Raw genomic sequence first — 15,147 nt, 5'->3', positions numbered from 1 at the left:
ATTGCTTTGAAATATCCTCATAGCCATTCTTCTTACAGTGAGGCATGAATGTCTGAAGTTTGTACTTTTTGGCTTGTGAAAAACTGGAACACACTGAGATTAGTGCAGTCTGTGACTAGGAGGAAGAGGGAATCTTATGGAAAGCTAAGAATGGGAATTGTGGTTGGTATGTTAGGCCCCATCAAGTCCAGAATGGGATGCTGGTTCTGGACTCAGGCCAGCTTTGGGGGCGATCTCTGTAACAGAAGTTCCAGAACTCTAACCCCATGGAGACTCTGCTAGTTTCTCCACCTCTAACTTTTGTCTGCGTTAGAGCTTTTCTTTCCTCCTAGTTCCTCTGATGGTTCAGTGTAAGTGAACAGGTCTTGGTTTAAAACTCAGTGTTGCCGCTGACTAGTTATGTGACCTTAGGCAAATGATGTAAAATTTTAGCCCTGTTTTCCTTATTTGTAAAAGGAAAATAATGCCTTGCAAAGCTATGCAAATGAGATTATACTTATAAAGCATTTAGTTCTACAGAAGACACTAAGTAAACGGTATATGTGAGTGTCTATTTTATATATATATATAAAATGTTTGTATATAGCTTTTTAAAAACTTTTAGGCTCAAGGGTACATGTACAGGTTTGTTATCTAGGTAAAATAAATTGAGTGTCACAGGGGCTTGGTGTACAGATTATGTCATCATCCAGGTAGTAAGCATAGTACCTGATAGGTAGTTTTTTGGTCCTCATCCTCTTCCCACCCTCCACCCTCAAGTAGGCCCCAGAGTCTGTTTTTCCCTTCTTTATGTTTATATGTTCCCTTCTCAGTGTTTAGCTTTTGCTTATGAATGAGAACATGCACTATTTGGTTTTCTGTTCCTGTGTTAGTTTGCTTAATGTAATGGCCTACAGCTTCATCCATGCTGCCGTATATAGCTTTTTTTAATGTAGGCTTACATTTAGCTTGGTATAGAATTTAGAATGTTCGTGTTATCGTCTTGATATTTTAATTTTTCAGTTTTGAACAATGAAGTTTTCATATGACTGTTTTATGGGACAGGGAAAGTTATCTCTGGTTGCATGTGCCTATGATTGCTAGAAAATAAGATGGTAAGACTATCATGTGACATGTAATTTTTGAGCTCTTGGTCTTAGTCTTAAATGATCAAGAAGGACTATGCCACCTGTTACCATTTATCTACTTAGCAAACAGTTGTTGATAGTATTACTGGATGCAGTGCACTCTGCTAGATCCTGGGGAGAAGAGTTCAAAGCCTAACAGAATTTTGCTCTGTTATGCACTAAAAATGTAGGCAACTTGTAAGTTGCTCTTGAAAATAGGAAGCAGATTTTGGAGGGGACAAGGTAGGAAATGGAAAAGGGAGGCAGGGATTGATTAGTATTATAGTTAGACTTCCTCATTGCTTTTTCATTTCTACATTAATAGTGTTTCTTTTGGATTTTTTAAGACTTTATTATTTTTAGAGCAGTTTTAGGTTCACAGCTAATTTGAGAGGAAGATGCAGAGATTTTCTACATACTCCCTGCCCCGCTCCCCACATAGTTCTCAGTAGAGTGTTTCTACACAGAAATGAGTAGGCTGTGAAAAGCAGTAGCTCTCCGAGCATCGTCAGTTCATTGAAGAGTCTGCCCACTTGGAGCTTTCCATGTAACTGTGTTATGAAGCATATGTGATAGGTACCAAATTATATCCTGCAGGAATGGAGAAGGCCTGTCTTAAGGTACTAAGGTATTAAGTATGAAGAGGAAGGCTTTGTTGATCGCCACACCAGGAGGGCTTATGTAGCTCCAGGATATGTGTTGGTTAGTGATAGGACAATAAATCTGTAACATGTCACTCGAGAATTCCTCGCTTAGTGGACATTGTGGCCTTAGCATCCCCAGAAGGTCCACTGTTTTTGAAAAATCCTATATAGTATTGCTCCTTATATTTGTGACGGATAAGGAATCTGCCATTCAACAAACTTGGTGGTGGTGTTCCATTAGTCATGACACTTTTTTGTTGTCAGCAACTAATAGGTAATTTTTTTGCATATAAAACTAGGCAGATGGTTCAAGCAGTCCTTTGTCTGGATAGCTAGATAATCTGAGAATTCTTTGATCAGGAAAATTCTTTATCTTGATGAATTGTTTGTATAATTTTTATGTATCTCATGTAAAATTAAGATCTAATAGATACAAAGTAGAAATTTATTAATCTTAAAAAATTTATAAACATTTTTCATAGAAATGCAAAATAAAAGTTCTGTGGGCTTACAAAGTTATGCTGAAATACTTCTCCCTTTCAGGTGCTGCAAAGTTGGTGGTAGCTGTGGCAGTGTTTTTACTGACATTTTATGTTATTTCTCAAGTATTTGAAATAAAAATGGATGCAAGTTTAGGAAATCTATTTGGTAAGTTTTATTTTTTTCCTTTCTTAAATCTTATTTTTGATGTGGCCTAAAGTTTTATCAGTTATCAGCACTGAGTCACTCAGTGCTAGAAAACGAAATGTAATTATTATATATCCATAAATGTGATTTGTTAGAATATTTTACAGTATATAATTAGATATCTTGGAATTAATTTAGTATAAAACATGAATCTTCTTTCTATTCAACATTTTGAACATATGTAATGAGTCTATTTTATACATTTTTAGGGGCATTAATCATGGCATTCTAAGTGCACATTCTAAAACATAAAATACCTCCAGGCTTAAATTGTTTTCCTGTTTAAGTTGGCTGCTAGAAAACTTGAAGCCAAATCTAGCCCTCAGTTAACCATATGATTAGGAGTCACAGTAATGCATTTTAGATACCAGCCATAGATATCCATCTTGCAGCTGGCTGTGGTGGCTTGCACCTGTAATTCCAGCTACTCGGGAGGCCGAGGTGGGAGGATCACTGGAGCCCAGGAGTCCAGGCTGCAGTGAGCTGTGATCATGCCACACTGCATTCCAGCCTGAGTGACAGTAAAACCTCATCTCTTAAAAAAAAAGAAAGAAATCCATGGTGCTTTCTTATTCTTATTTTCCCTCTGTGGCATTTTTTTTTTTCTAACCCACTCATTTAATGTTGCCGTACTCTAAATGTACCATTATGAGTTACCTTAACCCAGTTTTTTAACAGAATCCTTACGTTCATAAAATAACATTTGAAATGTTTTCATATGAACCAGTTATACCTAGTGCTATTGTAGATGATTGTATATGCATATCTTATTGAATCTCAAATAATTGCGAAGTATGCATTTCTTTTCTATAAATATACCACTATAAGACTGAATAATAGAATTTAATTTTGACATATTAAAGTGGAAAACAATTATTTAATCAAGGCGCTATATAAGATCACAGTCATGTGTCACCTAATGATGGGGACACATTCTGAAAAATGCATCATTAGGTGATTTTTGTCATTGTGAGAACATCATAGAGTGTACTTACACAAATCTAGATGGTATAGCCTACCACACACCTCGGCTACATTGTATAGCCTGTTCCTCCTAGGCCACAAACCTGTACAGCATGTTACTGTACTGAATTCTGTAGGCAGTTGAACAAAATGGTAAGTATTTATGTATCTAAACTTGGAAAAGGTACAGTAAAAACATAGTACTATAATCTGATGGCACTACCACTCTATATATGGTCTGTTGCTGACTGAAATGTCATTAGGCAGCACCTGACTATAATTCTGAATCTCTTCGGGAAACTATTTTTGTGCACTTTTATTATTGAAGCTAGAGAAATGATGAGATTCTTCATAGATCCTTGTACTTACATTGAGTAAGCTATGACTAAATTGTTGTTTATAATATTAAATAATTAAGCATAAAAAGTGATACTATAAACCCTAGAAACCATATTTTGATCTAGTAGGCAAAAGTCAAATGAAAGAACTGAGATCTCTGGACTACTGAGTTTTGCTTTCCATAAATTCATGTTTGAAAAGAAAAATCCCCAAAGCTTAATTCAGTTTCCGTATTAGGTCCTCATGCTGCTGTGAAGAAATTCGCCAGACTGGGTAATTTATAAAAGAAAGAGGTTTAATTGTCTGACAGTTCTGCAGGGCTGGGGAGGCCTCAGGAAACTTACAGTCATGGCAGAGAAGTAGCAAACATGTTATTCTTGGTGGCAGAAAGGAGAAGTGCAGAGTGAAGCGAGGGGAAAGTCCCATATAAAACCATCAGATCTTGTGAGAACTCACTATCATGAGAACAGCATGGAGGTAATTGCCCCCAGGATTCAATTACTTTCCACTAGGTCCCTCCCATGACACATAGGGATTATGGGACTACATTTCAAGATGAGATTTGGTGGGGACACAGCCAAACCATATCACTCCCTTTCACATTTAATCTCAAGACTATTATTCCAGTGTTTCTCAAACTTTAATGCCAAAAGAATCTCCAGAGAATCTTAGTAAATGTAGACTTTTGAGTTAGTGTCTGGAGTGGGGCCTGAGATTCTGCATTTCTGACAGCTCCAAGGTGATGTTGCGATCCCTGTCTATGGACTGCATACTGGGTATCAAGGCTTTGGACAATTCTGATATGTAGACTTCAGTTTTGGCATAAACCTTTTCAGGTGACTTTTCTTACAGTGACTACATAAAAGTACTTTGTTGTACAGGTTGAACATCCCTAATCAGAAAATTCAAAATCTGAAATGCTCCAAAATCGGAAACTTTTTGAACATCGACATGATGCTCAAAAGAAAATGCTCTTTGGAGCATTTTAGATTTCAGATTTTCGGATTAGAGATGCTCAGCTGGTAAGTGTAATGCAAATATTTTAAATTCTGAAAAAATCCCACATCCAAAATACTTCTGGTCCTAAGCATTTTGGATAAGGTATACTTAAACCTGTATTGCACTGAATTCTGCCTTTTGTACTCCCAAGTAATTTCAGTTCACTGATCTTGTTTCTGCCTGCTAGAGCCCCCTTCTTCATCAGTGATCCCTCAGTTAAATTGTAGTCATTGTCTGTCAGACCTTCCTTTACAAGTTTTCATCTTTTCCAGTAACGGAATCCTCCCTTTCAGCTATTTCTCTTGATAAACTGGTTATTTTCCTCCTAAACTTGTTTGTTTTTCAGCACACATCCTAAAATGAAGTATCCAGGTTCCAGCATTAAGGTAGTTACTGCAAAGTATAGTGAGATTTTACTTTACTTGTTCTGGTCTGTGTACTTCTGTTACTACCTGGTGGCCAGCCTGGTGGCCTTTGAGAACACAGCTGGTTTCAGTTGAATGATGGGGTGGAAACCATATTGAAGGCATAGAGGACTTATTCCATGTTGCTCTAGAAGCAATGTGCATAGCTAATTCTTCTAAGACACGTTGATGGTAGGAGAAGCAGCTTATGAGATGGTAACTTGACTCAAAAGCAAGTTGCACATATTTTTCTTTTTAAAAGTAATAGGCTTTCACTTGTCTATAGGCCTTGGGTGAAAGTTCAGTGAAGGACAAATGAATGCGAAGGAGGATGTTTGGGAGAAGGGAGGCAGTGGGACCATTGGAAGAAATAGAAGTTACATGGGAAAAGACCCACTGTTTTTAGAAAGAAGATTGAAGAGAAGGCTGGGTGAAGCTACAGTGTGGTGTAATCACTGCACATGCAGCTGATGGTTCCTCTCCAGTGATACCAGTCATGTCTGTCCTCATCCTTTGTCCCCCATCTTTGCCCTAGTTTGGATCTTCATCTCTAATCTGTACTGTTTTTATAAACATCATAGTGATGTTCCTTTCTCTTCTCATCTCTGATATCTGCCTATCTCACCACTTTCAGAGCCATTTTCTTAAAACTCAACAATCTTTAGTATTTCCAGTTACTAGAGGATAAAGTCCAAACTCCTTACTTAGGGTGGCACCCAAATCCCCCAGCCTGCCTTTCTCAGCTGTTCTTCACCCCTCCTTCCTGCATGGGTCACACTCTTGTGCCAGTCTGCACACAGTCTGCAGCTTCAAATCCCCTCCTGTCCTTTCAACCCTGACCTTTGCTGGTCCTGGTTCCTCACCCTGCACATCTTTCTCATTTTTTAGAACTTTGCATAAATTCCCCTTCTTTGGAAGAAATTGTGTTTGAACCTCCCTCTTTAAGAATGTATTGCTCCTTTTTCTGAACATTTGTTCTGATTGCATAGTACTTATATTTCAATTTGGCACTGATTTTAATCTGCCTTGCATTATAAAATTTTTTTTCTTTTTTTCCTCTTTTTCCTGTGTCTTTCTCCCTTCACCCAAGAGTGAGTCTTAAAGGTGATATTTTGGTGCTTCACCCAGCATCTAGCACTGGGTGCTGCAATTAGTAAATGCTGATTGAATGAAAACAAATGTAGGTAACAGAGAATTAGGATTTCTACATGGAAAGGAAGAATATTTCCAAAGTGGGATTCACATAAAGCTGTATTAGTTGGAATATCACTGGTAGTCAGCTATGAACAAACGTTGAGCTACTTTATTCTCCTACTTTTTATTTCTTGATTTTTCCTGATGTTAAGAACCTGCAAAGTGTTTTTGTGTGCATTTTAGCTATTTGATTTAGACATTATTAGGGCAGATGGTTATTTTGATGTCAAAACTGAAGTGTAGTACTTTGTAACCTTACTGGTTGCCAATCTACCAGTTGAATTGGCCAAAATTTAATTGTGTGGTTTTATTTTAATTCTCATTTCAGACTATCTTAACGAAGATGGATATATGGTTATCTTTGTCATTTGTTTAGCATCTTAGTATATGAAAGGTTAACATGTTTAATCCAGTAGGAGGCTTCTTGCTATAATCACTATCTTAAAGACCCATAAGATTAAATAGTTCTTTTGGTGATTAGTTTTCCATTTTTTAAACTTACTTGACAGTTTCTATAAATTATGTAGATTTATATTTATTATATGGTATTATTTTAGAAAAATAAAACACATTTCTGGAAAGGAAGAATGAAAATTTTGCCTACAATTAGTAGTTGAAATTACCAATGTCGATTATGAATTTTTAAAAACAATTTTTTATAAAACTTTATTTTGAGATAATTGTATTATTTTTAACAAATCCATTTGAATATATGGAGAGATGGTACATACTGTTTACTCAGTTTCTCCCATTGGTAATATCTTGCAAAACTATAATACACTATCACAATCAGGACATCAACATGGATACAATTCACCAATCTTATTCAGCATTGTGGTGTAATGTAGTGTTTGTTTTCAGTTTGAATACTTAGCTAGTAAATGAACTGAACACAGTCCAAATTATTTTTGTCTATATTGCTGCAATAAATACTTAATGTTCTTTTTTTTTTTTGAGATAGAGTCTTGCTCTATCGCCCAGGCTGGAGTGCAGTGGCGCAATCTCGGCTCACTGCAAGCTCCGCCTCCCGGGTTCATGCCATTCTCCTGCCTCAGCCTCCTGGGTAGCTGGGACTACAGGTGCCCACCACCATGCCCGGCTAATTTTTTTTTTTGTATTTGTAGTAGAGATGGGGTTTCACCGTGTTAGCCAGGATGGTCTCGATCTCATGACCTCGTGATCCACCCGCCTCAGCCTCTCAAAGTGCTGGGATTACAGGCATGAGCCACTGCACCTGGCCATAAATACTTACTGTTCTATTGAATTTATTTATTTTTACCTTTTCAGATTTAAACCATTGATATATAGTATATACATAAATTACTTGAGACATTATTAACAACTAAAGTGCAAAATAGTTCTGATTCATTAGCCCGACTTACTGAAGGACATTCATTGATGAAATGCAATAACAAATGTTTATTATTGTTCCTTGAAATGAAATGTATATGCAGAAAGAAATTAAGCTTTGAAGCTATCAGTGTAGTTTGAGGGGAAAATAGTTGTAGGAGAGGAGGGATTTTGGTGTTTGTATGTTGTACCTGTATTCTATACTTGGACAGCTGTTTATGAAAATTAATGTACCTGTTTGGCCACCAGGTGCTAATGTTTTCAGAATTGCAGACTTAGTACAGGGCTTTTGATTTTGATGTGTATTGGGTAAAAATGAGCTTTCTTCTGGAAGGGAAAGCCTTTCACAGGAGTTTCTTCACCTTAAAGTATCTACTCCCCTTACTGTTACACAAATTAAATGGAGGTGATGTTATTTACTTAAAATCCTGATGATTAAAAAACTGATTTTCCCAAAATTGTATCCCAGTAAAGTGTAGATAAGGTTTGTTTTCTGCTTTGTTCTGGGCATTGAGCTTTTTCAATGTTATTGTATTACCTTTATGGCTTTAATGGTGCATAATATTCTACTGAGTGTTCTATTGAGTTAATGAGCTTTTATTTACTTGGTCATTTTCCTCTTTTTAAACATTTCAATACAATCTTTCAACTTTCAGCTTACCAGTTTGAGTATTGGACCTACAGGAAGTTCACAATTATCTAAAATAGTACAGAACTAAAAACTGTATGACTATTTATAGCAAGACAGCTGGTTAACATTTATCACACTGCATACTTATTAGTCAAATCAGGAAATGGCTGTCCACAATACTCTGATGATCTGAGTTATAATCTCCTGGGCTGAGATCAGATGTTAGTGCTTTTAAAAAGCCCTAACTATAATTATGATAGATGGTCAGGTTGAGAACTACTACATACAAATTAAGATTTGACCTCATGGATTCCTTGAACTGATAAATTATAAATCTTTTAGTAATGACCTTCCTTATCACCCTCCCTGGCCCTCGCAATCTCCTAACCTCACCACTAAGATAGATTCGTGTGTATTCTCTGGGGCTTTCTTTGCATAGCTGTACAACACCATACAGCAGCAACAACTTTTAAACGCCATCATATTCACCAAATTTATATTTATAAACATTGAAAGGTAAGTTTGTAGAGTAACTTCCTGATTGAAATTTAAATCTATAGTAACTAAAATTCAAAACAAAATGGTAAGGGAAAAATAAAATGTTTTATCAGTAGTAAAATACTATCCTCCATAATTATTTAATAGTTTATAATGAATGTACAGTGTGAAGTTACTTTCTCACTTTTTCTTAAGTGATATTCGTGTTTTATTGTATACTGAATCATTAGTTGAACACTTATTTTTGTGGACCTAAATATATTTTAAAAGTGGATACTTGCCAATAGACTCATTCCTTCTAACAAAAGTAATTTTTTTTCAGCAAGATCAGCATTGGACACAGCTGCACGTTGTAAGTATTTCATCTCAATATTTTATGTATGATTTATTCTGCCTTATCTTAGGCATATGAGAGCTTATATTTAAAGTGTCAGTAGTTCAGTATGAGGAAAAACTGCTTTAGAAATTGCTTTCTAAAGTTATGAGGATGCTATTTGATTGGACAGCCCAAATATTTTTGGTAATTATTCATGAGGGATATTTTGTGTTTTTTAGCTCCATTATTATAAGTACAGAAATTGGTGTGAGAAGGAGTTAAGAGGAGAATTCCTAGTTACAACAATACTGTACATGGGCAGGTAGTCAATGGAACATTAGGCCTTTTTTAATGATCCTGGAGGTCATGATTTTTTGTGCATATATGGACTAGAAGTGCAAAGTAACATTCAGAACCTCCCACATCCTGAAATTTAAAAATAAACTCATAGTTAGATAAAATATATTTGCCCTAATGCAGATCATATTACTTGACCCATTTGCGTCCATTATTAGTTTGTTTCCTAGGAAGTTCTGGTGTCTGTTGTGGGTTTTTTTGTTGCTATTTTTTTTTGGTAATTTTTTTGAGGTTCTTTGAAACCCTCAGGGGAAAAAATTAGCTTGTATTTTAAGATACGTGTATCTTGATGTTTTGCGTAATGCCCTTTGTGGTTTGAGATTTGAAATAAAGTGAGGTAAAATCTATTCACTTGTTTTCTAAAAAAAGACATCATGTTTTCTCCCCCAAAGCTACAAAGCCTCCCAGATATAAGTGTGGGATCTCAAAAGCTTGCCCTGAGAAGCATTTTGCTTTTAAAATGGCAAGTGGAGCGGCCAACGTGGTGGGACCCAAGATCTGCCTGGAAGATAATGTGTAAGTCTTTGTTGACTTGAGACGATAAGGTGTGCTATTAAATTGCAGCCAATTGAACCTGAGTTTAATGGATATTTTGAAAATGTGTTCGGTGTACTTTATTAATGGAAAGTGATTTCCATTTTTGTTATGTAGTTTTTTTTCTCATGAATTCAAGGGGCCTTACAGTTCTTAAATTTTATATTAGAGAGTGACTAAGAACGTAACACTTATTCGGCTTTATAGAGATAAGAGATTTCCTCTGAGTGAATTGTGTAGATCTGTGCCATCCCATTTATTAGCAACAGAACACATGTGGCTATTTAATTTTGATCCTTAAATATTAGGAAGAAAGTTAATTCACTTAAATTAACTAAAAAGTTCAGTTCCTTGGTATCCGTCACTGCAGTTCAGGTGTTCAGTGGCCACATGTGGTTCATGGTCACCAAATGGAACAACAGAGAGAGCATTTGCATCATGGCAGAAATCCTATTTGCAACATTGCCCTGGACAATGAATGTGTTCTCTTTATTTTAGATGAAAACCAGCGTCTTTCATTTAAAATATTTGAGTGCTACTTGTTGAAGTGTGAAATGATCCAGTGATAACCTCAGTTCCATTGCAGCACAAACTGCTTGCCTCTAAGCTGAATGGTTTCCTATGTTGAGATGCTTTCTAAAGGATGGTTTTTAGGATATTTGATATCCTACCTCAGTGTCAACTGTTGCTCGCAAGTTCCTGCTGCTGAAATTGCAAATCCTACTTTTAGTTGGTTGCTTTTAATATGCTGTTGCCTAGAAAACTAGACATGGCTTATTTAAATTTAATATAAAATAATAAATTTGTCACGAATTATATAGAATAAAGAGATAATTTTATAGCAAAGAGGAGACCTAGGCAGCTTTTCCTAGCTGTTTATGTGCCTCTTGTTTTTAATATTGAAGCTCTTAAATTTTTATCCTAGCCTCTTTTGCAGGTAGTTAGCTGTAAGAAGTTTATTGAGCTTCATGGGACAACACTTTTCTTGTAAAATTAAGGGCTTGAGCTAGATGATCATTAAGGTCTGTACTGATTTCCTTTATTTTCCCGTATTCTAATGATGATTTATTGTTAATCCATTTGTCTTCTGATTTCTCATTAGAATAGTCCTGTTTTACTGACATGTAATAATGCACTTGCATTTTAGAAGTTTGTAGGTTTTTGAAAACATTCTCATTTCCACTCTTTATCTTGTTTGGTTAAACAGACCCCAAATTTGATTCTAAATAACAGGAACAAAGTTCTTTTAGAATACCTAACCCATGGATGATTTTGGACATCTATTCTGCCCCCTTGATGCATGTGAATTTTAGTTGAGAGAAGAAGAGATCAGACTATTTTTACTAGCAGGTTTTTTATTCACAGATTAAAACCGTAAACAACAAAACACACTCAGAAAAAAAGCTCAACTGTTTACCCACATGGCCTAAAAGTTCCTATGTGTCCTGACCCTAATTCACTTCTCTCCAGATCTTCCTGATCTTGGGGTCTTGGAGTACGCTCTTCTGTCTAGGATGGTCTTTCCTTACTCTTCACTTGGCTGTCTTCCTTCTTGTCCTTTGGTTCTCAGAGTACACATCACTGTCTTAGAGACTATTCTCTATCCCTCAGCCTAGTGTTGAACAGCTAAGGTTGAAAAGAGATCTAATGTTGAAAAGAGAACAGTGCGTAGACAGTGGAGCTTGGTAAAATACATACTTGGCTTAGAGCCAGAGAATTTGCTTCTAGCATGGTGGGCGTGCCATGTAGCATTTGTGTTTCAGTTTCTTTAACCATTAAATGAGGCAGGCCACCCATCCATCCTTATTTCAGGAACCATTCTGCCATTACCATGAGAGATTAAATACTTGGTGGGATTTTCTACCCAAGCCTCAGGTTAAAGTCCAAAGAAAGAGTCTTAAGTTTCCTGAGAGTCATTTATTCACCTGTTTAGCAAGTATTTTTGAGCATAATCCCTCCTGTCATGGAACTTACAGTTTAGTAGGGGTGACAGATGTTTAAAAAAAATATGTACTTATAAATTGTGACACCAGGTCGGGCGTGGTGGCTCACGCCTGTAATCCCAGCACTTTGGGAGGCCGAAGCGGGTGGATCACCCGCTTCATTTGAGGTCAGGAGTTTGAGACCAGCCTGGCCAGCATGGTGAAAACCCGTCTCTACTAAAATACAAAAGTTAGCCGGGCATGGTGGCACATGGGCCTGTAATCCTAGCTACTTGGGAGGCTGAGGCACAAGAATCTCTTGAACCCAGGAGATAGAGGTTGCAGTGAGCCAAGATCGCACCACTGCACTCCAGCCTGGGTGGCAGAGCGAGACTTTGTCTCAAAAAAAAAAAACAAAACAAAAAAAAACCAACAACAGCAAAAAACGAACAAACAAATTGTGATACCAGCCCTGCAGGGCAGCAGGGTGTGGTGAGTACTGGCGAGAGTGGATGGAAAGAGGTGTCTAACTTTAGATTGAGGGTTATGGAACAGTTTCTAAGACAGTGATGTGTATTCTGAGATCTGAGGGATAGAAAGGAAGACCATGCTTGGTCTTCGAGCAGGAGGAAAAAGCCTGCTCGAAGGTCCTAAGATTGGGTAGCTCTGGAGAGAAGTGAATTAGGGCCAGGCTGCATAGGAACTTGTAGGCCATGCAGGTAAAGGGTTGAGACTTTTTTTCTGAGTGTATTGAGAATTTGTGGAAGGATTTCAAATTCTGGCATGTCGTGTTTTTATTTATATTGCAAAAAGTTATCTGGTTGCTGTGTAAAATAATTAAGGAAGTGGAATAGAGAGGACAATTGGAAGGCCATTGCCAGTCACTGCCACAGCACTTTCATACTGCCTCCCTATTGGTAACAGACTTTATTGCTTATACATTCACTAAAATCTGTAAGTAGATAATAAAAATAACATAAGCAGAGAATTTAATCTTTTCAGAGCACCTGCTCTAAGTACATGTAACTCACTTTGGAGACTACTATTCTTGGATCAGTGTGTCTCGATGGGGGCAGTTTTGCTCTCCAGGGGACATTGTAATTTTGGGTTGTCATAGCTTTGGAGGTACTCCTTGTAGAGGCCAGAGATGCTGTTAAACATCTTTCAGTGCGTAGGTCAGCTCATCCACAAGAATGATCAGGCTCTTAAAATGAGAGGCTGGGTTTGAGAAACTCTGGTACAGACAGGTGATAATTACAATTAGGATGGTGGCCATAAGCAGATCAAGTCAAAATACATTATGCAGATTAACATGTGTTTTAAATGTCTCATTAGTTAGAAATAGAAAATCGCAGGTATGAACCTCAGGTCTCAGGAAAAACAGTAATTGCAGCTTTTTTTTTTTCCTTTACTTTTTTTCTTTTTTCTTTTCTTTTTTACCTAGAGACAGGGTCTCATTCTGTTGCCCAGGCTGGAGTATAGTGACGCAATCTTAGGTCACTGCAACTTTGAATGCCTGGGCTGAAACGATCTTCCCACCTCCACCTCCTGAGTAGCCGGGACTACAGGCGCACACCACCACACGCAGCTAATTTTTCTGTTTTTGTGGAAATGGGGTCCCATTGTGTTGCCCAAGCTGGTCTTGAAGTCTTGGGTTCAAGCAGTCTTCCCACCTCAGCCTCCCAAAGTGCTGGGATTACAGGTTTTTTCTTTCTCATTAGAGCACCCATAGAACTAACTTATGTTCCAATTATAATCTTCATTTAAGGTGTATATTCATTTGATTTCAATTTGTATGAATTTGATATTAGGAATAATTCATTACTTTTGATTTTAACGGTAATGTTTGCTGCAAGAATATGAGATTATTTTGAGGGATTTTTTTTTTTTTAACAAGGGATCAGTGTTTTTGGCTATGAGGGCAAAGAGGTAAAATCAAGGTTATTATATAGGTACTTACATAATCATTTAAAAAGTAACCATTTAAAAATGTAAAAACTATTCTAAGCTCATGAGTATTAAAACAAATAAAAAAACCAGTTGGCGGGATTTGGCTCGTGAGCTATAGTTTACCAAGCCCTGCTTTAAACTAACCATCTTAAGAGATAATAACTAATAACTAGAACATGGAGTAGCTATTTGAAACAAATCTATATTTGAAGATACCGAGTATTTCTACAGATGATACAATCATTTCCTTTAGAATTTTGCCTAGAGGTGTGGGGAGGGGTACCTTATATTCATGAAGGATAAAAGAAAATATTTCAACTTGTGTTAGTAAGGTTGAATAACCTTTATACATTTTAAATCTCAGTGGATTTTTTATTTGTTAGAGATTTTCTGTTTGAATTTCAGTTTTTAAAAATTGATAAGCTGCTGCCCTCTTGTGGGAAGCCTATGTCATTGTGCTTCTTTGTTACCTTTATTTCTTTGCTTTATGATAGATTTCAGTCTGTAAAATGCCACCTCATACTCCTAGATGATCTTTACTTGGAAAAGTCACACTAGCACTTAACCTGTTAATCGCAGCAGTTACTTCTTAATAATGGAGTTTACTTATTGAATGTATTTCTGAAAGAAACAGAACAATACATTTTGAAACTTCTTTCTCTTTGGTGCAGCTGAGCCAATAGTTAAATAGTAAAGCATAGAACTTTTTAAATGTATGTGCTCCAAACTAGTACTTTTAAACAGCTTTGAGATATAATTCACATGCCGTCCATTTCGCTCATTTATATTATACAGTCAGTGGTTTATTATATTCACAGATACATGCAATCTCTGCCACAGTCAATTTTAGAACATTTTTATACCTCAAAAAGAAACTCTGTACCCCTTAGCTAATACCCTTCTAAGCCTTTCTTGTCCTGCCCACTTCCCCACCCCAAACCCTAAGTTAACCATTAGTTTCCTTTCTGTCTTTATAGATTTGCCTATTTTGGACAGTTCATATAAGTGGTATATAATATTTGGTCTTTTGTGATTGGCTTCTTACCGTAATGTTTTCAGGCTTCCTCCATGTTATATCACGTATCAGAACTTCATTCCTTTTATGTCTGAATGATATTCCATTGTATGGATATACCACATTTTGTTTACTCATTCATTAGTTGGTAGACATTTGAGTTGTTTCCACTTTTTAACTATAATGTGTAACATTTACAGAAACATTTATGTACACATTTTATGTGGACATATGTTTT

At 36.6% G+C, this 15,147-nt stretch overlaps 1 protein-coding gene across 2 annotated transcripts in view; it reads left to right on the top strand.

Annotated features, from left to right (window-relative positions):
• FAM3C (FAM3 metabolism regulating signaling molecule C) overlaps positions 1 to 15,147 on the top strand; it is a 47,140-nt gene that overhangs the window by 15,428 nt on the left and 16,565 nt on the right. For both annotated transcript variants that reach the window (XM_054495491.2, XM_063667801.1), the window contains exons 3-5: positions 2,294 to 2,398; positions 9,138 to 9,167; positions 9,881 to 10,004. In XM_054495491.2, the coding sequence (XP_054351466.1) occupies positions 2,294 to 2,398; positions 9,138 to 9,167; positions 9,881 to 10,004 (259 nt within the window). The remainder of the gene's footprint in view (positions 1 to 2,293; positions 2,399 to 9,137; positions 9,168 to 9,880; positions 10,005 to 15,147) is intronic.

The sequence above is a fragment of the Pongo pygmaeus genome, chromosome 6 (assembly GCF_028885625.2).
Source record: "Pongo pygmaeus isolate AG05252 chromosome 6, NHGRI_mPonPyg2-v2.0_pri, whole genome shotgun sequence".
In the NCBI taxonomy this organism is placed as follows: domain Eukaryota; kingdom Metazoa; phylum Chordata; class Mammalia; order Primates; family Hominidae; genus Pongo; species Pongo pygmaeus.
The sequence above is the reverse complement of the archived record's forward strand: the minus strand, read 5'-3'. Positions and strand labels throughout refer to the sequence as shown.